This window comes from Trichoderma aggressivum (genome assembly GCF_033847375.1).
Source record: "Trichoderma aggressivum f. europaeum strain CBS 100526 chromosome Unknown scaffold_026, whole genome shotgun sequence".
In the NCBI taxonomy this organism is placed as follows: domain Eukaryota; kingdom Fungi; phylum Ascomycota; class Sordariomycetes; order Hypocreales; family Hypocreaceae; genus Trichoderma; species Trichoderma aggressivum.
In genome coordinates, this window is record NW_026946392.1 from 303,457 (window position 1) to 329,309 (window position 25,853).

The 25,853-nt window shown below is 40.2% G+C and overlaps 6 protein-coding genes across 6 annotated transcripts; 3 read left to right on the forward strand and 3 right to left on the reverse strand.

Moving 5' to 3' along the window:
• Positions 1-1,445: 1,445 nt before the first annotated feature.
• On the reverse strand, positions 1,446-2,881 carry Triagg1_6574 (uncharacterized protein; the record flags this gene model as incomplete). The annotated part of the gene is made up of 2 exons (XM_062901213.1): positions 1,446-2,450; positions 2,519-2,881. The coding sequence occupies 2 exons, from the start codon at positions 2,879-2,881 to the stop codon at positions 1,446-1,448; spliced, it is 1,368 nt and encodes a 455-aa protein (XP_062754511.1).
• Positions 2,882-4,276: 1,395 nt separating this feature from the next.
• Triagg1_6575 (uncharacterized protein) lies at positions 4,277-6,176 on the forward strand (the record flags this gene model as incomplete). The annotated part of the gene is made up of 2 exons (XM_062901214.1): positions 4,277-4,343; positions 4,435-6,176. 2 exons carry the CDS (start codon positions 4,277-4,279, stop codon positions 6,174-6,176), a joined length of 1,809 nt encoding a protein of 602 aa, XP_062754512.1.
• Positions 6,177-6,310: 134 nt separating this feature from the next.
• Triagg1_6576 (uncharacterized protein) lies at positions 6,311-7,492 on the reverse strand (the record flags this gene model as incomplete). The annotated part of the gene is made up of 1 exon (XM_062901215.1): positions 6,311-7,492. One exon carries the CDS (start codon positions 7,490-7,492, stop codon positions 6,311-6,313), a length of 1,182 nt encoding a protein of 393 aa, XP_062754513.1.
• A 962-nt stretch (positions 7,493-8,454) lies between these two features.
• On the forward strand, positions 8,455-9,669 carry Triagg1_6577 (uncharacterized protein; the record flags this gene model as incomplete). The annotated part of the gene is made up of 1 exon (XM_062901216.1): positions 8,455-9,669. The coding sequence occupies one exon, from the start codon at positions 8,455-8,457 to the stop codon at positions 9,667-9,669; it is 1,215 nt and encodes a 404-aa protein (XP_062754514.1).
• Positions 9,670-9,989: 320 nt separating this feature from the next.
• Triagg1_6578 (uncharacterized protein) lies at positions 9,990-11,389 on the forward strand (the record flags this gene model as incomplete). The annotated part of the gene is made up of 4 exons (XM_062901218.1): positions 9,990-10,181; positions 10,238-10,376; positions 10,426-10,534; positions 10,585-11,389. 4 exons carry the CDS (start codon positions 9,990-9,992, stop codon positions 11,387-11,389), a joined length of 1,245 nt encoding a protein of 414 aa, XP_062754515.1.
• An 11,990-nt stretch (positions 11,390-23,379) lies between these two features.
• Triagg1_6579 (transcriptional regulator family: Fungal Specific TF) lies at positions 23,380-25,729 on the reverse strand (the record flags this gene model as incomplete). Its single annotated transcript, XM_062901219.1, has 3 exons — positions 23,380-24,394; positions 24,465-25,610; positions 25,659-25,729. 3 exons carry the CDS (start codon positions 25,727-25,729, stop codon positions 23,380-23,382), a joined length of 2,232 nt encoding a protein of 743 aa, XP_062754516.1.
• Positions 25,730-25,853: the final 124 nt, after the last annotated feature.

Sequence of the window (25,853 nt, forward strand, 5' to 3'; positions counted from 1 at the left end):
TGTGTCCGGGAACGAACTAAACGAATCGGCAATTGCGCCCAACGCCGCAGCAACAAGCTGTCCAGGGTTAATCCTTGTCATTCACCAATTGGACGGACATGTGCAGTAACAATGTGCTGCCTGACCAGAAAAGGGGGTTATGCTGGCTTACCACAAGACAAGTCTGAGAGTCCCACTGTGGACCAAGTTCAGCAACGGTCCTCCCATATTTCATCAGAGTAGTGCAGTCCAAGATTGGATTCATTATATGGACCATTCTCAAGAACCTTGTCAACAACGCAGAGATTTCTTCGCCATCCAGCCGTGGCATTCCAAAAGCTGGGCTCGCTCCGCAATTGATTTGTTGCATCTGGCCAGTTCCTAATACGTCGAAGGCTACACCATGGGATGGTGTCTTCATGGCAAATATGGGCCATTCAAAAACATGGCCCATGGCTGTGAATGCATGTGGACTGGTAGCAACAGAGCTGGCAGCCTGTACCTCTGGCCTTGATTCTGTAGCTGGCGGTAGCCTCCTTAGAATTTCATGCAGCGTATCTAGCACTTCGGAATTGCTCTGGCTGGAACTAGAGGGGGTGCTACTAACAGTTGTGGTAAGTGTCTACCGGTTCCATGACCCAACAGTAAGGGGTCTGGCGATACATACGATTGGAGCGCGTACTTTGGAGGCTCGGGATACACGCATTCACAGCCAAGCCGGGCGCATCCAGCGCAAGACGGCCTGTCATTAGAACATTTAACCTTGCGAGCGCGGCACACTAGACATGCCGTTGGAGCTCGCGGGCGACGGGCTGGTCCGATATTGTCGCCTCGCCCTCTACCGGATGGGCTGGCGGCATCTCCCCGCGGAGAGGACCAGCTCGTATTACTGCGCCGTCGGTCCATTCCGGGGGTTGAATCTCGTTCTAAATGACGTGGCAACATGCAAGTTGAGAGGAAAAGTAACAAGAGGAAGCTTCTCTTCCGTCACGGGAACAAAGACCGACATGTCCGACAACCACCGGGTCATGGATTTGGCCGCTCGGGAACGGAGCCGAAGTTGCCGAAGACTTGGGCGGCAACGCGAATATGGCGCCACAATGCGAATCCTACCTTGGCTGTTTGGCTGGAGATGGAATAGAGAGGTTGTTTCTGTAGCCTATCTTGCATGGATTATAGTAATGGAGTAAGCATAAATCAAGGTCACTTCCAGACACGTCAATTGTCAATGCTTTGCCTCAATATTCAATTGTTATACTTGCATAGAAAGCGAACTTTACTCTATAATGGGAGAAAACATCACTACAAAATATTTGTGTTTATAAAGTACATGAGCATCGCTGTCAAGATCGTATTTCATTGTTACTATTCGTAGTTGTGCTCTTATGAATCTCTGTTCCAGAGTCTTCTTCAGTCCTACACTGAGATGGAGAGGAAATGTCATACACGCATAACGCTACATGCAATCAAGCAACTGTGGGCTTTACCGTCTTCTTTGCCCTCCCGCCAAAACCCCATCCGATCTGGTGGGCGATGTTGATGGTAACGCCCAGCTCGTCTGCCCATTGCCACACCAAGCCCGGGTTCTTCAGAAACATTCGACCAGCGGCAATCAGATCCAGCGGCGTGTCGTCGGCGTCTTTGCCCTCGATAATTTCCTGTGCCACTTGCCCCGTCTTGATGCTTCCCACGGAGCTCACCAGCATAGAGTCCCCGACTGCAGCCTTGATTGCCTTTGCAAACGGTGCCTGATATCCGGGTCCGCCGACGACTTTCTGGTGTGAGTGGTTACCGCCGCTCGAGACATCCAGGACATCAACTCCGCGCTGGGCCAGGAGCTTGGCAAACTTGATGCTGTCCTCCACAGTCCAGCTTGGGCCGGTCCATTCCGAGTTTGTGTCCAGCCAGTCGGTGGCGCTGATGCGTACAAACAAGGGCATGTCCGTGGGCATAACCTCCCTTACTGCGTCAACTATCTCAAGAGCGAGACGCGTACGGTTTTCAAAGCTTCCTCCGTATTGATCTGTGCGATGGTTTACTGCAGGCGAGAGAAAGCTGGAGACCAAGTAACCATGGGCAAAGTGCAAGTCGATTATATCAAACCCGGCTAGGAGAGCTCGACGCACGCCGGAAAGGTAATCACTCTTCAGCTGTGCAATCTCTGCTAGGCTTATGGCTCGGGGTTTGGGGTAATGCTCGTTGAAGGCTTCATCACTTGATGAAACCACGTTAGTTGGCCATCCACCAACCGCCTCGGTGGCTGTGGCTCCAGAGCTAAGCCATGGCGCAACTGTTGAAGCCTTGCGGCCAGCGTGTGCAAGTTGGATCCCAATGAGGGCATTTTGGCTATGGGCAAAGTCGACATGCTTTTTCAAAGTATCGACATGTGCATCAAGCCAGATGCCTGAGTCTTCCGGAGTGATGCGGCCGTTGGCTTGAACAGCAGTAGCTTCAAGCATGATGAGACCAGGCTATAAGTCACTTGCGTTAATTCACTGTAGATGGAAGAAGCAAACTGTAGGTGAAAGGTATCGCTTACCCCTCGCTGAGCCATGCCACCGTAATGGGTGATATGCCAAGGTGTATGGAAGCCCTCGTGCGCACTATACTGACACATGGGGCTGACCCAGATACGGTTGGGCACTTGGATGCCACGGATTTTGAGAGGCGTGAAAAGTTTGGGAACAGGATTGCCGGATGCTTGGACAGCGGTCGCGCTGCCAGCTACCGGATCTTGCTCAGGTGTGAAAAATGGGACGCCCTTGGCGGCGACGTTTGGAATTGGCGCGGAGCATTTCTCATTCTTCTCAGGGGCAGGTGTTCCAGCTCGTGAGACGGTGATGCCATGGTGAGGATGGGCAATGTGAGGGTGAGGTATGCGTTGATTGAGATAGGCGGCCATCTTGTACGGTTACTATATTGTTGCTAGGATGAGATCAATCCAAGTATGTTGAGATGGAGGTGTAGTTGCAAAACAATTCTTTGCTGGTGGTACAAGTGGCTTCGTTTTATATAAGTACTAAGCGGCCCGTTGAGAGGATTCCTCTCGCCTGCTCCGATGACGACACGGACAGATTCAGTTCAGCGGCAGATGTTGATTTCTCAGCTTCGCGTCTACAAGATGATGGCGAGATCCATCCATCTTGGCTCAACCCCATTTCACCAATATCAACAGGGCACCGAAGGATTAGATGGTGGAGTTAGAGTAGCGGGTTGCTGCAGATCCGGCAATTTCGGTATGGCCTCCGAACAGCCTTGCAGGCCGGAGGATAGACTTTTCATGACTCCACGTGGCGGGACACCTTAAACATGTCGAGTTTCCTCTGCTGAAGAGGCCTTCTTAATCAATTGCTGAAACCCGGCTTTGTCGCGCCACCCATTCATCAAGTCTCAATCACTGACGGGAACCGGAGTCATCATCTTCTTTGCCAGCATCACGATTATTCCATGTACAGCAAACCTTTGTCCATTTGCCGGCCAAGGCGGTAGAAAGGCAAATAGACCCGCATTTGATGGTAACTGAGACAACTTGGTTGTTAGTACCGATGCAAGACCGAGGACGAAACTGGCAGAAGCGAGAACGAGAATACGACAAACGCCATGCACGCTTGTGATGCAACCTTGCCGGTATGTGGGTACCGAGAATACCGAAATGGGGCGTCATTTTAGACTTGAGGACATCCAACCAGTACAGAGCAATAGGCGCGGATATACCCGACTTGATTATCCCTGTTAACTGTATCTGAGGGACTTGATATGTCGGCAAATCAACTCGAGCATGTTAGATGATGTCAAGTGGTTGAAAAGAGCGATAAAATGAAACGTCTCGGTTAGCGAATAGAAGCTGGTATCCTAAAGTCGAGAACTGGCTTGACTCCTTGGCAAAGAAATTGCGACCAGAAATCTATTGTTATCAACAATTTCACAACTATAGTCCATTTTATGAAGCATACAACACTCATGATATCATTACCTCGTCTTTCATCATCTCTCAGTTACTGCTGGTATCCCCAATGCGACAACAGCGTCCCGCTTGCTTATGGATACTTGTTCCAGTCAGGTTAACCAGATGGGGCCAACCAAGTCCGATTCCCGGCAAGCCAACTCAACTAGAGACAGGGCTTCGTATGACCGGAAGATCCCCGACATGCCAATCTTCAATGTTCCTTCATCAAACATCTCAAACTTGCATCGCTGTATCACTTTCCCATGGGTCACGAATTTCTTCTCCCCAGGGATCAAATACATTGCCTGAGAAGCTCTTTGATCTAGGAGATTCTGGTATTGAGTGAATCCAATGGCGCAACCCGATGATGGCACCAGCACAGAGCCATGGCGTTCAGTAGAGGATCTTGACGATGGCAGTAAGTCTCCTTCTCCAACTACAATCAAATCACGGCCGAGTGCTCATGGAAATAGTCATGAGATTCTCGCAACTTGATCTGGCTTGCCTAGGACTTGCCACAGAAACCAACCCCGAGGCAGTCAGCGTGCAGAATCCAGACCTGTCAGAAAATCATTTCCCTCCCTTTCAGCTACCTCATTATGAAGAATCGTTTGATGAGAGCTCATCACATCGAAGACTCTTTGGTGGACATCAGTCAATCTTTACTGATTCGTTAGAATCAAATGTTACTCCCTCGACATATATGATGGATCCTAGCCTAAACGAGCAGCGCTGGGAGGCACCATCATTCCCTCTACAATCAAGCCTAGCACATAATTATGCATCACAGACCGAAGGAGGAGAAAGAGGCGAGGCGTCAGCTACGAATACACCCATCTATAGCCCCGCTGGGATGTTTCAATGCTCTCCAACAGCTGAAAACCAGCCGCCAGGCCTCCCGAGACGACGGAGCCGGTATTTTCGCAGCCAACAATATCAACCAACCCTTCCACCTCCAATAGACATTGCAAGCCCGACGGCGGTTGCTGATGCTTTAGATCCGATGCAGAGATGGCGCGAGTCGCCGCCCGAAACCGAGCCGGCTTCTTTGTCCGCCATCGCTGATGCTTTGAAACATACACCCCTGAGAACTCTCTCCTCCTCAGCTGGAAGCCTCAATAGCCAACGAGTTGGCAGCCGCGCAGCTTCAACTATTAGCTTCGGGAGCGGCACCAGCTATTCTTCGGCTTCCAACGCCTCGACTAGCTCGGCAACCTTTCGAAATTCGAACAATCGTTCCCGCAATAGGGTGACGAAGCGGACTCGAGTAAATACGGCAAAGATGAAGGAGAAGGACCAAGAAAAGAGGATATTCCCATGTACATTCTGCTGTGATTCGTTCAAGAGCAAGTATGACTGGGCCAGACACGAAAAGTCACTTCATCTCAATCTCGAGCGCTGGAGATGCGCTCCATTCGGCGGCACGGTGGTTTCCCCTGAAACTGGGAGAGCACACTGCGCATATTGCAGCATGCTTGATCCCAACGCCAAGCATCTCGATTCTCATAATCACTGTGCCTGTGAGAGCCAGGGACAGACTCCCACCTTTAGCCGAAAAGATCATCTCGTTCAGCACCTACGGCTTGCGCACCACGTTGAAACTCTGCCCATCATTGACTCATGGAAAGATCAAGGCCCTCCAGTGTCATCAAGATGCGGCTTCTGTAACATCCGCATGCAGACCTGGCAAGACCGAATCGACCATTTAGCAAAGCACTTCCGCAAAGGCGCAACAATGGACAATTGGAAAGGAGAACACTGCTTTGAGTCTTCCGTCGCAGTAAAGGTCACACACGCAATGCCCCCATATCTCATCGGAGCCGAATCAAGAGCCTTAATTCCGTTCTCAGTCACCAGCCACGGGACAAAGGATCATCTCTCTCAGATCCAGCAAGCAACGGAGCAGAGCCTGGGAATATGGGATGGCGGACGCACGGCCTCACCTATCAGTGGCCCCGAGCCTCCGCCCGAGTTGACAATCCAGCCAGCGGCATTAGAATCGTTCAATGAGGAAGCCAGTTCCATGACCTTTCCCGAGGTCTTGGCATTACATCTAGGACGTTATGCTCAGGAACAAATGAGACTGGGTATTATTCCCACGGACAGGATGTTTCAGGACGAGGCTAGGCGGATCATGTTTGATTCTGTAGATCCATGGGATCAGACCATTGCTGATAATGACAATTGGCTCTCGCTGTTTCGTGACCGTCACCTCAAAAATACACCAGGAAACAAGGAGGATTCAGCGTAAGTTACATACTAGAACATATACAGTCTATTATATGACATTCCAAATGCAATTAGTTACTATCATGCCTTGGCCCACACTCAAATTCTTCTACAAAATAATGTGATTCATATAGGTGGATAGACCAATTCATTCCATCATGACTCCTGAACAATATCTACCCAATCACTTTCCCTCTTCCCAAACATGATCTCTGTCATTCTCTCTCTCAGCAACGGAACATGTGCCGTTGCGCCAATGTCCACTCTGATACTCTTACCATTGAAACCAATCTCGCTGACCTCCTGGATCCAAAACGCCGTTCCAACCACAAAAACGCTCATGAGCCTACCGTTGCCAGATGCCTCCTCGACCTCACTCATAGTAATCTTACTTTCCAGCATCTCACACTGCAATTCTTTACTCGCAGCCTCCATAGAAAACATATCCCGTGCTAGCTCTATGATGCTGCGCCGCGTGTTACCCGCCAGTATCAGGCCGTCCTCGTCCAACGGGGGTGTGACCATTTGAAGAGCGCCGGAAAGTGTCTTCCATATCACAAAGATATTCGTTGAACCCGCTTCAGTGATCTGGCGATCAGGTCCAAACAACCAAAGCACTTGGTCATATCCCTTCTCCTTGGCCACACCATGTTCCGCGAGCGCTGGTCCATAGTTTCCTCCGACTTTGGCTGACCCAGTGCCTCCAGGCCAAGCCCTAACCGCGGACACGCTGCTCGCCAACAAACGCGTTCCCGCTTGAAGCGCAGCTTCGCCATCCACAGTGACCGACTTGGGGGCCGGCCAGTACAACATGAGGATGTACAGCTGCGCCTCTTCCGGCACCTTGAAGCCCAAGCTTGAATCTGACCCGATCATGGTTGGCCTGAGATACAACGACGACCCATGCTTATCCTTGGGCAGCCACTTTGGCGCCTCGAGCTCGCAGAGCTTGTGGACTAGCTTGAGCAACTCCCGCGGATCGAATGCCGGAAGGGAGATGCGCGTCGCTGATTTGAGCATCCTCTCGCAGTTATACAGAGGCCGGAAGAGACGAAGACGGCCGTCGTAACCGCGAAAGACCTTCATGCCCTCGAAGCATTGGGTCGCGTACTGCAAGGCGCTTGCTGAGGGCATCAGGGAGATGGGTCCGTAGGGAACCACCTGAGGATTAGACCATCCTCGCTCTTTAGTCCAGGAAGCCGTTACCATGCGGTCCGCGAATGTCTTGATGTTTACAAGGTCTGGGTTGTCGACATCTGGAGTAGGCTTGGGATTGGGGACGGCGTTGATCTCGAGTTTAGATGCGTCCAAAGGCGTAAGGGGGGATTCAACTGCCATTTTTGCAAAAATGATTATAGGGAAGATATCACAGGGGATGTTGTAGCCGAAAATACTCAAGCTGGTGGGCTTGGGGCAGGATCACATCGTTGATATTAATAGTGGCCTGTACTTTTGAAGCATGAATAGAGCATGATATCAAATTGGCTCATCAGCTTGCATCTTATGATCTATCTAAACATGGAGTTTAGGGAGGCAGTAAAGCTGAGCGAAGCACCGGCGATTCCAAGCATCAAGCATCCATGGAGTAGGGCGTGCTTCTCGGAGCGGCGTACTGATAGACATTCTATGACTATCTGTAAGCTAGATGCTCCTACAGCCCACTCTCCCAAAGATTTCCGACCATGTTCATACATTGTACTTGGGGGCTTCTGGACCCTTCTCGGCCCATAGTGAAGCAGTTGTAAGTGCTGCGCGGACCTAGCATGAAATTGGGGATCTTACCGAGTCTGCATCCAAGCCTGGCCCAGCTTGAGTGCTAGTTGCATGAAGCATAAGGCGTAGGGCGTGAAATCTGCGCCGTGAACGGCCATCGGTGTCTCTGCCGAGATGCGTCAGCTCCACTCCGGTTCCGATTCCGTGATACACTGAGTTCGCGCCCTGCGCCCATTGCATTGTGCCGTGGATTCATGGACCTTCAGCTGACTCGACAACATTGACCGCCTGTTGATAAATGGTACAGAAGGTGATTCTGGTGTTGAACAGAATCGGAACTATGATCAAAGGCAAAATAGCACGCCCTACGACGCTCTACAATGAGTTGCAAAGGCGTTTTCGGTGGGGCCGATATCATATGGATCGCCTTCAACTTTGCGATTCAAAGGGCACTCAGAAGATTTGTTCCATTTCGCTGTGATATTGTAAGAAAGCCAGATGTGTGACGAGTGATGGTTGTTTTTCTGCTCAAAACAGGTGAATTCCTCATGGCACCGTACAGAGCGTGCTGGTTAAACACCTTCCACATGTATACACCCAAGGCTTCAATTTGGATGAGGAAAATGAACACAATGACTCCAAAGGCCACATGTGACCAGCCCAGACTACATGTTTTAGGACTCGGTAGCATTGGCACCTTTGCAGCTCATTGCCTTGCAGGGATACCAGCCCCTCTGACGCCCTCCATCACCTTGCTACTACATCGGCCAAATCTCGTCGACGAGTATATTAGGAGAGGTCGCAAAATACGTTTGGAAACGATAGCAGGAGAAGTTGTGGACTGCGAGAATTATCATGTCGAAATCTTGGATAACGGGGAATGGCATCGCGTTCAGACAGAGTCAGGATTAAGCCCAGCCGTTCTAGACGACATCATCGACCATCTCATTGTTTCGGTCAAGGGTGCGCAAACAACAGCAGCTCTCAAGCCACTGAAGCACCGACTAAACGCATCTTCGCACATACTATTTCTACAAAATGGATCTGGCATGGTTGAAGCCGCCAACGAAGAGGTGTTCACCGATCCAGCCACAAGGCCAAACTATCTCACCGGGGTCATCTCACACGGCGTCACGCTTAATGCCCCTTTTGACATTACGCACACTGGATTTTCCGCTACATCGTTGGGGCCTGTTCCTCGATCAAAATCTGATACAGAAGAAACCGCGCCGTCATATCTGCTGGAAGCCCTTCCTCTCGTCCCGAGGCTCAATGCTACGACGTACTCCACCTTGGACATTCTCCAGATCCAGTTAGAGAAGCTCGCCGTCAATGCTTTCTGTAACCCTCTCTGCGCTCTCAGTGATGCCAAAAACAAGTTTTTATTCACCATCCCTGACACTCGCCGGGCTCTCCTCACAGAAATCTCTCGAGTTATACAAGCACTTCCAGAGCTACGGGGGATACCTGGCATCTCGGAACGCTTCTCAGTCGACAAACTGGAGGCAACAGTGAATGGCATCATTCATGCAAATTTGGAGACAACTTGTTCGATGGTGGTGGATTTGCGGCGGGGGCAGAAGACGGAGATCCTGTTTATTAATGGATACTGGTGTCGAAGGGGGAGGGAGGTTGGGGTACCGACGCCCATCAATGATAGTCTGGTTCGGCAGATTCTGGAGAGGCAGGGAGACATGGAGCTAGCAAAGGAATATTCATTAGAAAGACGAAATGGACCACTGGTTGAGGAGTCCGTCGTACTCTTACATGTGACGACGGAGCAAATCTGTGGAGAGAAGTAAAGGGGGATATCCTCTAACACGACTGAGACACCGATTTATTTCCATAATCTGACACGGTTGCGGCCCGCTATGGACCTCCATCAATAAACCAGTAGGTCAGCCTGAGGTCGGTAAGCCGTGCCAGTCCATATAAACTTCAGCATTATTCCCGATGAAGCCGGGGCTTACTTAGGTGGCTGTGGGTTCCATACCAAAAGCCAATTAAGAGTGCCTTATTGCTGACGACTATGTTAGGGAGAACCAGGAGAGTCTTTCTTTCTAACAAAAACATTCGAATACATCCCGGTGTTCAACTTGGGCAACGAAACAATCTCTTCAGAATGGCGTCGTCGTTTCGTGTAATCCAACACACCGTCAAGGGCTCCCACACGAGAGAATATATTAGAGCGACAGCCAATGGCGATGCTGAAACGCCAAGATTATCGGTGAAGCAATACATTCCGCTGGACAACCCTACGCCAAAGCCCGGCGATGTGACAATCATTGGTGCTCATGCCAACGGCTTCCCAAAGGTCAGTGTGATTCCTGCAAATGCTCACTACAAGAAGTATGCTCAACAGCCTAATAGGAGTTGTATGAGCCCCTCTGGGAGGAGATTTATCAACGGGCCTCTCAAGCAGGCGTTCGCATCCGGTCAATATGGATAGCGGACATGTGGAGTCAGGGTCAATCAGGTGTCCTTAATGAAAAAATCCTTGGAAATGACCGTTAGTGATCACTGTGCGATTTTTTTTTTCAGCTATTGACCAGCGGTAGCGAGTTGGACCGATAATGCGAGAGATTTGATGTATCTCATCAACCAAAAGCAAGATTCTATGCCTCATCCCATCGTTGGTATAGGCCATAGCATGGGGGGTACTCAACTGTAAGACACATCTAGGTTTCTTTTCCATCCCTTACTAACATAATAAACAGAGCACTCTTGTCTCTTGGACACCCACGCTTATTGAGGTCCCTGGTTCTTATCGATCCTGTCATACAAGTCCCAAATAGCAGCATTCCCCCCGCCATGTCGTCTACTTCCCGTCAAGATATCTGGCCATCAAAGGAAGCAGCTACATCAAGGTTCAAAGGAAGCAAATTCTTCCAGTCTTGGGATCCGCGAGTTCTGGATCGCTGGATAGAGTACGGCCTCCGCCAGGCTCCCACAGAACTCTACCCTACCGAGCATGCCGAAGCAGACAAACGCTTCACACTTACGACTTCAAAACATCAGGAATTGTTCGCTTTCCTCCGGCCCACATACCCCAAGGTCCCGGGAGAGCAGTATATGGACAAAGACCCAATTTCAGATGAAGAGTACCCTGGATACCCATTCTACCGCCCTGAACCAGTTTATGTCTTTCGTCGCTTGCTAGAATTGCGTCCTAGCATTCTGTATATCTTTGGAGAAAAGTCCAACATTTCACTGCCAGAACAGCGACGGGCCAAAATGGCACTAACGGGGACAGGAGTTGGAGGCAGCGGCGGTGCTGCTGCTGGCCGAGTTAAGCAGGTGACCTTTGACTGCGGTCATCTGGTGCCGATGGAGAAGGTTGTCGAGTGTGCAATCTCTATCACTGCGTTTCTGGGAGAAGAACTCGAACGATGGCGACAGGAGAAGGCCGAATTCGATCAATATTGGAACAAGAAGTCAAGAACTGAGCAGATAACAATTGACAAGGAATGGGCTCACAAAGTAGATCCAAAAGCTATACCTGCTGGCAAGGCAAAGCTTTGATGGAAGGACAAACGGCATTACGAGCAGTCACCTAAGCGATTAAGATGTCTCAATCAGCGAGAACACTAGAATAGATCTTATATCGGTGTAATATAACATTTCCAGTGTGACCCTAACACTGATATATATATAGCAGGACGCTGTGCAGACATGAACTCAGGTACAGCCTTTCAGTCCTACTTCCCTCTGGACTCTCAGTATATACGCCACCATGGCTCAGTCTGTTCACGATACATACGCCATTGTTAACTCCACGATCAAATTGTTAAGAAATCTTTTATGCCTGAGTAAAGAATTAAGATTGGAGAGCAGAGCTAACAGTGGAGGTAGGTATGCCCCAATCTGGTTTGCCGTTCAAAAAAATACATTCTATCTGCTACAAAACTACTAGTCTAAGTAACTCCGAGGCCAAAGATCAGCAAAAAATGAACTTTCACGACTAAGTTGCCAAGGACATTGGAAGGAACAAAGTCCAAACTATTTAATGAAAATGAGAAGTCAAGACAAATGATCGTTGACCATGGATGGCGAGGTTGAGGCTCCAAATCACCAAGCAGGAATCTTCTACTACAATAACACCGTAGGTAGGATTTACAAAAGCAGAATAACTGCCCCTTGAGTAATCTATATGACCGTAAACTGTATACTTCTCTAATAGCTCAAATTTCTTCATGTTACATAACCCTGTATCTCATATATCACATCTCGGCAAGGTGACCATTGGGTCATTGAGATGTGGAAGAGGGCGATGAGTAATCTGCAACGGCTCTTCTCATAATGTCACCTTTCTTGAGTACTTTTCGTAGAACAAAGGCAGATGGCCGAGATCAGCTGACACATACACCGACATCTTATCTCATGGTGTGAGAAAGGATACTCTGCTTTCCAGACATCCATCGACATCTCACTATTCCAGAATTGGAATTTGTAGAAAAGAGTATAAAATCTCACTTACAGAGGCCTCCACAAAGCTGTCTTAGCATCTCAGCCAAACCTTAAAACCCAAGCAAGGCCCCAAAGCAGGAAGCTGTATACAAGTCCCTTGACGGTCTGACAGCTGCGCTAAACAGACCCCAGGCAAAGTTCCAGCACGCCGTTCTATCAGTGAACTATCCCCGAGATGGCATTTGCTGTGATCAAATCTTTTTCTTTGCCGAAGCGAATAGCCGCAGGTCGCTTAACTGTCGATTAGACTTCGTTCCCCGCGTATAAGTGCCGCCACCATATAAGCCCAGGCGGCCTCAAAATAGGTAGTAGACTCGAGATAGTATTTGGTCTGAGGTAAGCGGCTACTCGAAACTCCCAACGGGACATGGTCTGATTGGCTCAGCCTTGCTCCCAGAAGATTGGAAGCAAGGTGAACCACCACGAGGTGTGGATGGCAGCCTACCCAAGTTGTCAAGTACTAAGCGCGGGCCCTTGTGAGCTTAATCAACGGTCCTCTTCGGTAATCCGGACGGATGACATTTCAGTTGATTCACCGAGCAAAGGGCCTAAACCCAAATGACAGACGGGAGTCTCACCCTCTTCCTCCCTCTATCTCCGCTAAGGCTGACTGGCGAGCAGCCTTTTTGCTATTTCCAGTACCAACCTGCCAGCCAGATTCTTAAGTCCACGCCTCCGCACCAGCCGGCGCCAAGTCACGAGTTAGAGCGAGGATGTGACAAATCCGTGGCTGCCACATAAGGCTGTTGAACTCTTCCCTCCCCCTCACCCGTGATTAAGGGTGCCAGTAAGACCTAAAGCCTAAGTCCACGGTCGCGGCGATTAATCAGTACCGGCGCTAATCGGGAGTCGAAGCCTGAAGCCTGACAAATGCCTGTGCATCGGTTCACACCCCCTCCACCTCACGGATCGCGATTGACTCTGAGGCGATCATGAGGGAGTGAGCCGAAACTTGCCACTGATTGGTCCTTCGGGCCATGTGGACAATGGAGATAGCTTGGATAGACGGGTTGTACAGCATCAAGGTTGGATATGCCGATACCAATCTACCGGAAGCCAAGTTGTATAGTTGACTCACAAGATAACCGCCGACGAGAAAGCTCGCAGCTTGTTGTTTAGCGGCTATCATTTTCCTCGTACTCGCAGTTTTGGGTCTTGTACCAATTACCAGAGACGCTGCTGGGCGGTACTGAATCCCGTCATGACTGGTCAGTCATCTACAGCCCTATCAGCCATGGGCGTTGCTAGGTCCGACAAAGTCCGCGGTGCTCCAGCAAACAGCATTATGCGGGGGAAAGTCAAAATGCCGCTGACAGAGCAAAAGCGAGGAACCCGAGCTCCATGGACTTTTTCCCATTTGCCACTGGGTTAGCCAATGAACACCCCCCGAGAGCGCAAACGATCGATTTCGTCCGAACCGAAACCCCAATCCGAGCTGCAAGCCAGCAGGCGTGTAAAGCCCCGTCAAATCGTCGAATCGTCTCTTTTGCTTCCGATGTTGCCCGTACTGCTGAGCAGCTCGCTGCCGGCAAAGGCGGGGCAGCCTCGGTCTTGTGATGGACAGATGGATACCCGGACACCGGAATTGCGCGAGATATCAACGAGTCGATCGTCCACACCCTTCACACCCCTCCGACTTTCTTGTTCCTGAAAGTGGACAAGGTGTAGGTGTAGAGGGTGTAGGGAGCTCTGATCAAGGCCCGGCACACCTGACCTGATCATGCAGGCACCGCGATCGGAGCGGCATTCAAGCAGAGCACAGACTCATCGGTGGATCGGATGCACGAAACACCACGGCCCAAAGGGCGGTTTTCGTTGTGATCAAGGTACACGGGACTGGCGGCACCTTCAAAGTCACGCGAGCCGACTGCAGATTGAGGTTCAATGGGGCTTCTCTCCGCCCTCGAGGGTCATTCCGGGTAGTGTTTTAGCATGTAGAAGCAGTCAAGGAATCGAAGCTAAGCGTAAATACGCATTTTTTTAATCGCCGCTGAGGTTGATGTTTCGACATCTGGAGATCGCACCCCGGCTTGTGGTCTGAGATCGAGGAGAGAAGGGAGATATGATGCCACTTATCTCGTCTTCAGATCTAATACGCATTTTAAAAATAGATGGTTCATTAAAGGATTCGATTTCGCTCCCATGGGCGTCAATGGCGTATGGGTAGTACAGCCAAAGGATTCTGAATAACGTAATTAATGATTCAAGAGGATGAAGCCATTCAATGTTAGTAATCAGTTGGCACAAGGGGTCCCCCATAGGCGCACGGGATCCTGTGTGTTTATTTCACATAGGATCCTATATAATTAGGTTAGTAATATAGGGCCGCTGCTTACTAATTTTATTTATACACAAAGGGCACTTCCGCTGCGTTATAAATAGCTTTAATTTATATACTACTTTATAAATAGCTTTATATAATAAAGTAATCTTTCTCTAGCGCCCTTTTCCTCTAGCGCCCTCTTTTATATACTTAAGTTTATCCTCTAGCGCCCTTTTCCTTTAGCGCCCTTTTTTATATACTTAAGTTTATCCTCTAATACTATCTTTAAGGGTTTAGAATAATAAGCTTATTTACTTTTAATAAATAGCTTTTATTTTATCTATTTTCTCTTTTATATACTTAAGTTTATTCTTTAATACCCTTTTCCTCTAATGCCCTTTTTCTTTAGCGCTTTTTTTTATATACTTAAGTTTATCCTCTAGTACCCTTTTTCTTTAGTATTTTTTTTTATATACTTAAGTTTATCCTCTAGTGCCCTTTTTCTTTAATACCCTTTTTTATATACTTAAGTTTATCCTCTAGCGCCTTTTTTTTTAGCACTATCTCTAAGGGTCTAGAATAATAAGTTTATTTACTTTTAGTAAGTAGCTTTTATTTAGTTTAAAGCTAATAATAGCGCCTTTTTTTTCCTTTATTACCCTTTAATACTAAGGGTTTAGAATAATAAGCTTATTTACTTTTAGTAAGTAGTTTTTATTTAGTTTAAAGTTAATAACGCCTTTTTTTTCCTTTAGTACTAAGAGTTTAAAATAATAAGCTAATTTACTTTTAGTAGTAGTAATAGTTATTAATAGTAGTAGTAGCTAATAATTATAATAATAATTAATAGTTATAGTAGTAGTTAGTAGTTATAATAGTAGTTAGTAATAGTTAATAATACTTATTTATTTATAAATAATTACTTTCCTTTATAAAAGCTTAGTTATTTTAGTAGTAAGAATAAAGTTTAGGTATATTAATAACTAAAATTAACTATATTTTATACTAAGGAGGGTTTATAATATACTATAGGTTAAAAGTAAATTATTAATTATAAATATAAAAAATAATTAATAGCTTTTTAATAAGGTAAGGCTTTATTCCTGCTATTAAGATTATTACTTATAGCTTATAGGCGAGGCTTTTAGAATCTTTTTATAGCTTATAGGTAAGGCTTTTGGAATCTTTTTATAGCTTATAGGTAAAGCTTTTAGGATTTTTTTATAGCTTATATAAGTAAGGCTTTTAGAATTTTTTTATAGTTTATAGTAGCAAGGCTTTTAGAATTTTTTTATAGCTTATAGTAGTAAGGCTTTTAAAATCTTTTTATAACTTATAGTAGTAAGGCTTTTAAAATCTTTTTATAGCTTATAGGTAAGGCTTTTAAAATCTTTTTATAATTTACTAATAAGGCTTTAAATAAATTATAAATAAATTAATAAGTAAAAAGAAAAAATATATAAAAGAATATAAAAGGTAAGCTAAGTAATTAAAATTTAGAATATAATAAAAATAAAAAGAGGAAAGAATAAGTAGAAAAATAAGGAGGATAGCTAGCTATTAGGTAAGGTAGGGTTATATAATAAAAGCTTTTAGTAGTAAGGCTTATAGGTAAGGCTTTAGAAATCTCTTTATAGTCTATAGGTAAGGCTTAAGGAACTTAAAGCTTTATATTTCTTATTTTCTTATACTAATTTATTTATATATAAATCCTATTATTAGTAATTATTTTTCTTAATATAGTCCTAAATATATATTATACTTTATATTTAGTATTATACTAGATCCTTTAGCTACTCTACTATAACTGCCTTTACTTATTTAATTTCTTTATTTAACTAATCTATATATACTATTATTTTCTTTTTTATTTAATCTTATAGGCGTGAAGTTATATAACACTAACTTATTTACTTTTAATTTAAATACTATATATATATTTTTTTTAAATATTATAATAGTAATTTTATAGCTCTTTAATATTATTAATTAGTTTTAAGGCTTTTAGTAGATTAATTATTATACTAATTCTACCTTAAAGTTATATATTACTAATATATAGCTTTAAGAGTATTATATTATAGCTTTTATACTTAATTTATAAATAAAATTAATAGCTTAATTTATATAGTAAATAAAATTAGTAACTTAATTTACTTAGCTAATAGAAATAATACTTTAACTTATTATATAAGCTCTGCTTATTATATAGACTCTGGTGTTATTATTTATATTAGCGGTATTTATACTAATTTTAATAGTTTATTATATTTTTATAAGTATAATAATAATACTTTAATATACTTAGTTTAGTAATATTAACTATATATAAATAAAGCCTTCTGTTTCTTAATATATTTAAAACCGCTTAGCTTTTATTAAGTACTTAATTAAGGAATTTTACTACTTTCTAATAGCCTTAATTTTTTAAGTATAGCAGGCTTAACTAAATATATTAGTTATCTAAGGCACTATAAATACTATTATAAATAAAAATATAATAGCTTAAGAATTATATTTTACTATTATAAAGTCTATAGTTAATAAATATAAAGTAAGCTATATAACTTTATAAATACTTTAGTATATATAGCTAAAAAAAATAATTTTTTTAAAAACTTTTATTACTTTTTAACTTTATATAACGCTTTATATAAGACTTAGCTATAAAAAGCTAAGTATAAGCTATTATTAAGTTTAAGTAGCTTTTAAATTTACTACTTAGCTTAATATACTTATAACTTTAATAACTAGTTTTTTAATACTTATTTTATTACCCTTTAAGTATTAAAAAAATCTAATATAAATTTCTTAAGATAAAACTTAAGTAGTAAATAAATACCTTTAACTTAAGATATAGCTATATTACTAAAGTATATATATTAATTAACCTATATTTTAATAAGCTTTTCTTTATATAGCTAAAGCTATATTAATTTAATATAAGTAATTTATACTATATAAAAAAGAATAAACTACTACTTAAACTTTAAAACTTAGTTATTAAATTCTTTTTTTATTAAAAAGTTAATAATAAAATACTAAGATTACTTAAAGGCTTATTACTTTTAAAATTCTACTACTTATATTATTATAGTATTTTATAATATAAAAGTAATAGTATTTTATAATATAATAGTATTTAAATAATCTTATAATTTAAAAATTAGTTAGTAATATTATAAAACTACTTTATTAATATACTAAATATAAAGTAATAATTATATTAATAAAAATACTATTTTAACTATATTTATATAAGTAATATAGCAGTTAGTTAATACTATAGATAAATATTTAATTTTTAAAGAATTATAAATAAACTATAGCTAATTTAATACCTAAATATAATCTTTTTCTTTCTCTCCGCTTAGAAATATAAATATAATATAAAAAAACTAATTATAAGCATTAATATTAATAATATTAAGGAGCAGTATATAATATTTATTAATTTTATAAATATAGTTTAATAATAATAAATCTAAATATACTTAAAAATAGTTTAATAACTTAGGATAAGTAAAAAAAATAATAGTAACTTAGCTACTATTATTATTAAATTATATTTAACTTTAGAAATTCTTAGTATTTATTTAATTAATAAAAGTATAAATTATACTCTGCCTTTTATAAAAGCTTTATCTTATATATATAACTTAATTATATATATTTTGCTATATTAGTAAGCTTTTACTATTATACTAATACATAAAGGTCTAGATCTTTTTTAAAATAACACCAGCTTTAACTAACTTTTTAAAATCTAAATTTTTTTTTTTCTTAAGCTTATAATAAACTAGATAAATAAATAAATATAAACTTAGCGGATAATTATATATCCTAAAGCATAAATCTAGGTAATATTATATAGTCTAAGTTATATAATTAAGAGACTTATATATATTAACTAAAAATTAATAACTAATTAAATATATTATAGTTTTTTAACTATACTCTTTAGATTTATCTAGAGCTTATTAAAATTAATTATAAATATATAAAATAGTAAGTTTTTTACTTTTTTCTTTTTTTAATTTACTTATTATAAATATATAGCCTTAAGGTTATACCTAAGTATTAATAAACTTAAGTAGTTCTTTATATAAGTTAAACTACTGCTCTAAAGGAAAATAATTATTAAGAAAATTCTTAGCTATAATAATAAGTAATATAAAAATTAATACTTTATATATAAGTAAAAAGGAAATATAACTTCTTATACTTATTTATAATCTTACTACTATTTTATACTAGCTAGGGTTATAATATTACTTATTTATATTAATACTTCTCCTTTTTTTACTACTACTATTTTATAAATATATATATTTTTTAATTAAAACTTATTACTATTTCCTATTAGTTTATCTTCTGCTTTATAATTATTATAAATTTAATAATTATTATTAATTTATTATTAAAATAACTAAGTTCTTTAATATATATAAACGTAAATCTAAAAATAACCTAGCTGTTATATATAAAAGGGCTAAGATAAAGTTACTTAATATTATATTTATTTACTATAGTATTACTTAGAATATATAACCTATAATACTATTTTTAATATTATTTTTAAAACTATTTTATATATTTTTTAAAAAATATAAAAGATTAAAAAAGTATAAAACTAAAGTATTAAAAAATTAAGGAGTAAAGTAAATTAAATATTTATATTATTTATTATTAACTTTTAAATACTAGCTATTTCCTAAAACTAAAAATAGTAAAAAAAAAAGCCTAGGAGGTCTTAATAAATATTAGGGGAAAAGGATAATATTCTAAAGCTTAATACTTAATAATAATCTAATAAGTATAGTAAAGAATATAATAATAACTACTAATACTATTTTACTAATATATTTTACTAAGCTATAAAGGTATAACTTAGCTTTTATAAATTTTCTTAAAAAAAAAGTAAAAAATAAACTTTATAAAAAAATTAATAAAAAGATTAATAAAAAGATTAATATAAAGACTAATATAAAAATAATATAGTAAAAGTAGTAGCTACTTAAGTAGTAAAAGCAGCAGCTGCTTAAGCAGTAAAAGTAATAGCTACTTAAGCAGTTACTTAAGAAGAAAGAGTAGTAAAAGTAATAAATAATTAAGTAACTAAAGTAGTAAAAGTAGTAGTACCTTAAGTAACAGCTAAAGCTTAATAAGCAATAGCGGAAGCTTTATTAGTAGTAGTAAAAGCTTAACTAATAGCTAATTAAAAAAATAAATAAAAAGTAGTAATTAATTAAGCAGTAGCTAAGTAAATAATAAAAGTAGTAAAACCTATAGTTTACTTTTTACTAATTTTACCTATAAAATTAACTAAGTTTTAATAATAATAATTATCTAAATATAATTATAAAATAAAAGTAATTAGTAAGGGATTAAAAAATAAGTATTAATTACCTAAATAATATATTTATTAACTTAGTAGGGCCAGGGGTAGTAAATAGTTTTTAAATATAACTAATTAATATATTATAATTTACTTTTTTTTTAATATAATTATTAATTTAATAGAGTTAAAGATAGTAATATAGTTTAAGAAAATAATATAATAGCTAAGATTATAAATATAATTATTATTTTAGTAAAGCTAAGTATAATAGTAAAATCTTTAGTTACTTATAAATAAATCCCCTAAGGTTATATAATAATAAATAACTATTATAACCTAACTTTAATTATAAAGCTTTTATCTCTTTAGTTTAAATTTTTTTAAATTTAATTAAGTAGGTAATAATAATTTAGTTTCTTCTTATTTAGTTAGGGAAATAAAGGATTAGCTTTTTATCTAGGTTAGAAAATAAAGGGTTTAGCTTTTTTTTATCTAGGTTAGAAAATAAAGGGTTTAGCTTTTTTTTATTTAGGTAAAAAAATAAGAAATTTAGCTTTTTCTTATTAAGTAGAAAGACAAAGGATTTAGCTTTTTTTAAACTTAAAGAGGTAAAGAGAAGAAGGGGTAATATAAAATATAATTAATATAATAAAATAATAAAGTAATACTAGCAGTAATATTATCTTTTTTCTTATTACTAGCTTTTATTAGTTAAAGATATATTTAGTAATAGTTTTTTAAGCTTTATAAGCTTGCTTATAAATAACTATTCTATTATTATTATTATTATTATTATTCTTATTTTTTTTTAAAGGTTTAAGTACTTTATTATTATCTTTAATTATCTAAAGTAATAGGCGTAAAGCTACGTAGTATTAATCTATTACTTTTTTATTACTTTTTATAATAGTATAAGCTATTTTTTATATAAAAGATATTATTAAGGGATAACTATAGTATAATTAACTAAAAGTAATATAAAGTAAAAGGGACTAAAGTATATTAATTAAAGTAGGTATAATTATTATTAGTATATAGCTAGTATTAACTAGCGCAGCTATCTAAATTTATATATTAATTAAAAAAGATAATCTTACTTATAATTATACTTTAAATATACTTCTTATATAATAAATCTTTTAATTAAGGAGAAGGAGGCGTAGTAGGTATACTTTTATATCTTAAAGCTTATAATAGTAGTTTATTTTTTAACTTTCTTAAGAAATAAGTTAGTAAAAAGTAAATAAAAATAAAAAAAGTAAAAGGAAATAAATTATATTATTAGTAAAAGCTTTACCCTTGCCCTTACTTTTGCCCTTGCCTTTGTTTTTATTATTAGTTTTAGAAGGTATAATAATATTATTAATAATAATAATAAATATAATAATTTAGGAAAAAAAAATAAAAAAAATAAAAAAAGTAAAAAAAGTAAAAAAAGTAAAAACTTATACTTTTTATATTAATTTAATATATATATTTACTTAATACTTAATACCTTTTAACTATATATTTATAATATAATTATATATTTTAATTATATTATAAAGTAGTAAATATATAGCTACTATATAAACACAGAGCTAAGTAGTAAAAAGTAATAAAAGAAAATATTAAGGGTATTATTATTTAATTTTTTAAGCCTAAGTATATACTTTCTTTTAAGTAATATATAACTATTTATTATATTATTTTATTCCCTTTTACAGCTACTCCTTTACTATAGCTATATAGCTTATTTCACAGTTTTATTTATATTTAACTTTTTAATATTATAAATTTAATTTAAAGTTAAGGGTAGTGGAGATAATAATTATAAAGTAAAATAAGTAATATTATATTTTCCTAGTATATTTTTAATATTATTAAAGGTATTATAATAGTAGCTTAAAAAGCTTAAAAAGCTTAAAAAGCTTAAAAAGCTTAAAAAAGTATATCTTATATAAATTAAATAACTAACCTTAAGAGCTTTTTTATTTAAATACTTATAATAAGTAAAGTTAATTTATTAAAGTAGTAAAACTAAGGATATTATTATATATAAAAATACTTTATAATATAGTAAAAAAAAAGTAACTATCTTAATTACTTAATACTATAAGCTAAATTAATATATTAACCTAGTTACCTAAATTTAATAATACTAAGTTAATAAAATAAAAAAAAAGTTAATATCTTACTATAGTATAGCGTTAATACGTTTACTATTTTATTAAATATTTTATATATAATAGTAGTTATATATAGCTTAATTTAGTAATTAAAAGCTACTACTCCTATAACTACTAAACTAAATATAATATTTAATATTAAGCTCTTAGTAAAAGGGAAAGAGATAATAAAGGCTATAAGGGATAAAGTAGTGTGTGTAAATTAAAGCTATTTATAATACAGCAGAAGTACCTTTATGTGTAAATAAAGTAGTATATATAAAATTAGTAAACAGCGGCCCTATATTACTGACCTAATTACACAGGATCCTATGCGAAATAAACGCACGGGATCCCGTGCGCCTACTGGGCGCCGGCACGAGGTTGCCGCAAAGCCACAGCATGGCGGGGAGTTACATAATCAGGGTCGCTGTCTGGCTAGATTAGGATTAGTGTTATTGCCGGTTCTCGAGGTCGTTCATCTCATCTGTGGCGGCTTGTGCAAGTGACCGTACCTATGCATAGCATGCAAGTAAGCGAAATCCTCGTGAAAACAATGCTGGACACTATTCTTCACCATATCCGGTGTTTCCCTTTACTGGCTTATAGCTTTCAGGATTACTCTCCGTAGAATGCCACTCATAGTAGTTTCTCGGAATAAATACATGTGTTGTTTAAATTGAACTTCATCCAGACGGCACTCATACGCTGGCTGTGTAGTGAATCAAGATTACTGAAGATCCAGTAATACCCATGATGCTAGGAGACAGATACCATCCTACAGATCTATTGAACATGCTATTGGCACCTTGATTGGATAATGTAAGCACCTATCTGCTTCCAATCGGGGAGCATACAACTCGCCTTCTCCATGGCTTTGTAATCAACGGTAAGACTGAGACTTAGCAGTTCGCTGGGAATTGCCATATCTGGTAAAGCGCCAACAGCAGGTGTCTACTGCACACGTACTGAGCGAAGATGAGATTCAGGTTGAGTCATCATCACTACGAGTACGCAGCGATAGAGATAATCCAATTAATTGACGTATTTGGGATTATTGTCATATTACGTTGTGGAGGTTATATTTATTATCAAGAGGTTCAGTAAAGCTGCAACAGCTAGGTCAGAGGAAGGCTACGCCCCAGCCTTTGGTCATATTACGTTATATACCAAGTTGGTTCATTCGGAATCAGGCCTTCACCTGTGGTTGATCATGTTACAAGTTCTCATGAGTTTGTGCATCTATACGTGAATCGTTTATTCATGCTCCAAGTATATGTAGCTTGTTTTTACATCACATCATCACATCAAGTGCCGGCGGAGTAGTACCCCATCCCCATTGCTGCTGCAGATTTGCAACTCTCTCCGTGGTTGAATACCCAGTCTCCCGCTGTATAGTCGCTAGGAGCTGGGCCAACGCTGTCCTCTGTTCGTGTGCCTCAAAGCAAAGCCCTGCTATATACAAAGGCTGTACCATGTGCATTCGAACAGGGTCATCTGGCCGTCCCAGTGATATTGCGCATATCTCATTGGCATGTCCTTCGATCTGAGCCGACAGTTGGCGATATGCGTTGAGGCGTTTGGCCACAAACTCCGGATGTGACTCTGACAGCTTTTGATTCAGAGGTTTGTGGAGTAAGAGGAGAAGCTGCACAAAATGGTACAAGACCGCAGCCGTTGCGCACATGGCATTGGCGTAGAAGAGCTCCTGGAACGCACTTTGAAATTCTGACCTCGGCGGCATGGTGTCCGAAGGCGTGGGGATATTATTGTATCGTTGTGCTATCCTCGCACAAGGCTCAAAGGTGTCTGGTAACGCAGCACACCAGTTGTCGAGATGTTGCGAGATGTCATCCCAGCTGTGAAGTTTATGGAGTGGGCTTCCATTTGTCTTACCAGCATCTAGAGAGCTGCTGTCTGGAATTTTGCTGCCGCTTTTTTCAGCAGCCACGAACGCAAGCGTCTTTAATATGACCCATATCAAGCTTCTGCAGGCCACCGTTTCAGTCATTTGCAATTGGTGGCCTGAAGTTTCATCACCGCAAAGGGAAACCGGTAGGTGAACACCACTGACGACACACATTGGTAACCCTGCAGCTTTCCATAACTCGAGGTTCTCTATATCAATGCGCGGCGGGGTCTCTCCGGTGTAGGATGTAACCCAATCGATACAGACAATGTTCCAGAAAGACGCTTGCCAGGCTCTTCGAGTACTTAGACCGTATGCTCCGTTGCGAGGATTATGTTCGGTGTTTTCAAAGATTTGCTTCAAGTTGAACGTAAGCAGATATTGAGCGCCAGACATGTGCCTAATTCAAGACACCATTAGCCAGTCAGTCTTTTATGGTAAAGCGAATAAATGAAAATCAGACACTATACCTAGAGACTTCTGCAAATCGATTATCGAGTGATTCGTAGAGAAGAAACACAGATATTGCCGCCAGAAGATCGTCCACAACGTTATGAGAATTCTGATTACTTTCGATCCGGCGCCTCTTGAATGATGGCGACACTGCTGAATGAAGGTTCAGCGTCATGTCCATCGATGATGGCGTACTTCCAGGTGATGAAGCAGGGCTGCCGTCACGTAGTGTTTGCAACAATCTCATCATATGACCGATGGCCTTGTCATAGAAACTTGCGGCTTTGTAAAACCAGTCGATGTGAGCCACTTCCGAGTACTGCTCCAGCATCGACCGACCAGGTGTCTGATGATTTGACGAGTACGTCTCTCGTTTCGTCTTCCCAAATTGCTTTGCAGCAATGGCAGCCAAGGCGTTTTGTAAGAGAGGGCTTCGTATGGCCTTGATGGGGACAATATGTCCAAAGAATCGCTCAATATCAAAGACATCCAAGCACGGGCTGATTCGTTCAGCGAAATATCGGATCAGATATGCGGTCTCGTGGTCGGCCTCGGTTGAAGAATCTGGAATTGGAGACGAAAAATCGGTCCCTGGCTTTTCGGATCTTTCTGATCTCTCCGTGTCCACTTCATATCCAGGTTGTCCATATCCTTCCAGATTGACGTCATTAAGCCAGGAGAGAGATGGTCCTTGCGGGCCGTTGGCATCATTTATCAAGGAGAGGGATGGTATGAATCCGCAGCAGTTGTTTCCATCTGCAAAGTAAATCTGGGGGTCAATATCGAAGAACCTGGAGTCAAAGTCTGAGTCTGAGATGCTCTCAGTCGTGATAAAGGACGTGTCATGAATCCCTTGGTCAGTAGAAAAGCTGCCTTGGCCAGCCCTATCCAGGCCAGAGCTAGATCCCTGCAGAGCATCATCTTGAGACGTAAGCTGAATCTCGGGCGGGATTGGAGTTGTTGCCTGGGTTTGAGCAACATCACTGCTTCCAGAGGCTGTCGTGGGTAGCAAGACTGAATCAAGCGAGCCCGAATATGGTGAAGCAATGGAAGGCGCCTCAGTCGGAAGATGTGAGTCTACGGACTTGACGATGCCACTGTCCTGCGGACTGGCACCAGCCGAGGAGAACTTCTTGCGAAGGTTTTGGCTCTCGTCAAGGAACCTGCGTAGATGGTTGTAGCCCGGACATGAGCGAGATGCCTTTTCACACCGCGCACAGCCCGGCAAGCGCTTGTCGCACTGGGAATAGAATATCGTGAGACGATCGAACGGAGATGCCATGGCACAGACACGACACGACACGACACAGTACATACCTTGACCCGCCGTTTCCTGCAGAGCGTACACGGCACGGTGGAAACGTCCATTGCGTCGGATCAGTCAAGCACTCTCGATGCTCGCTCCC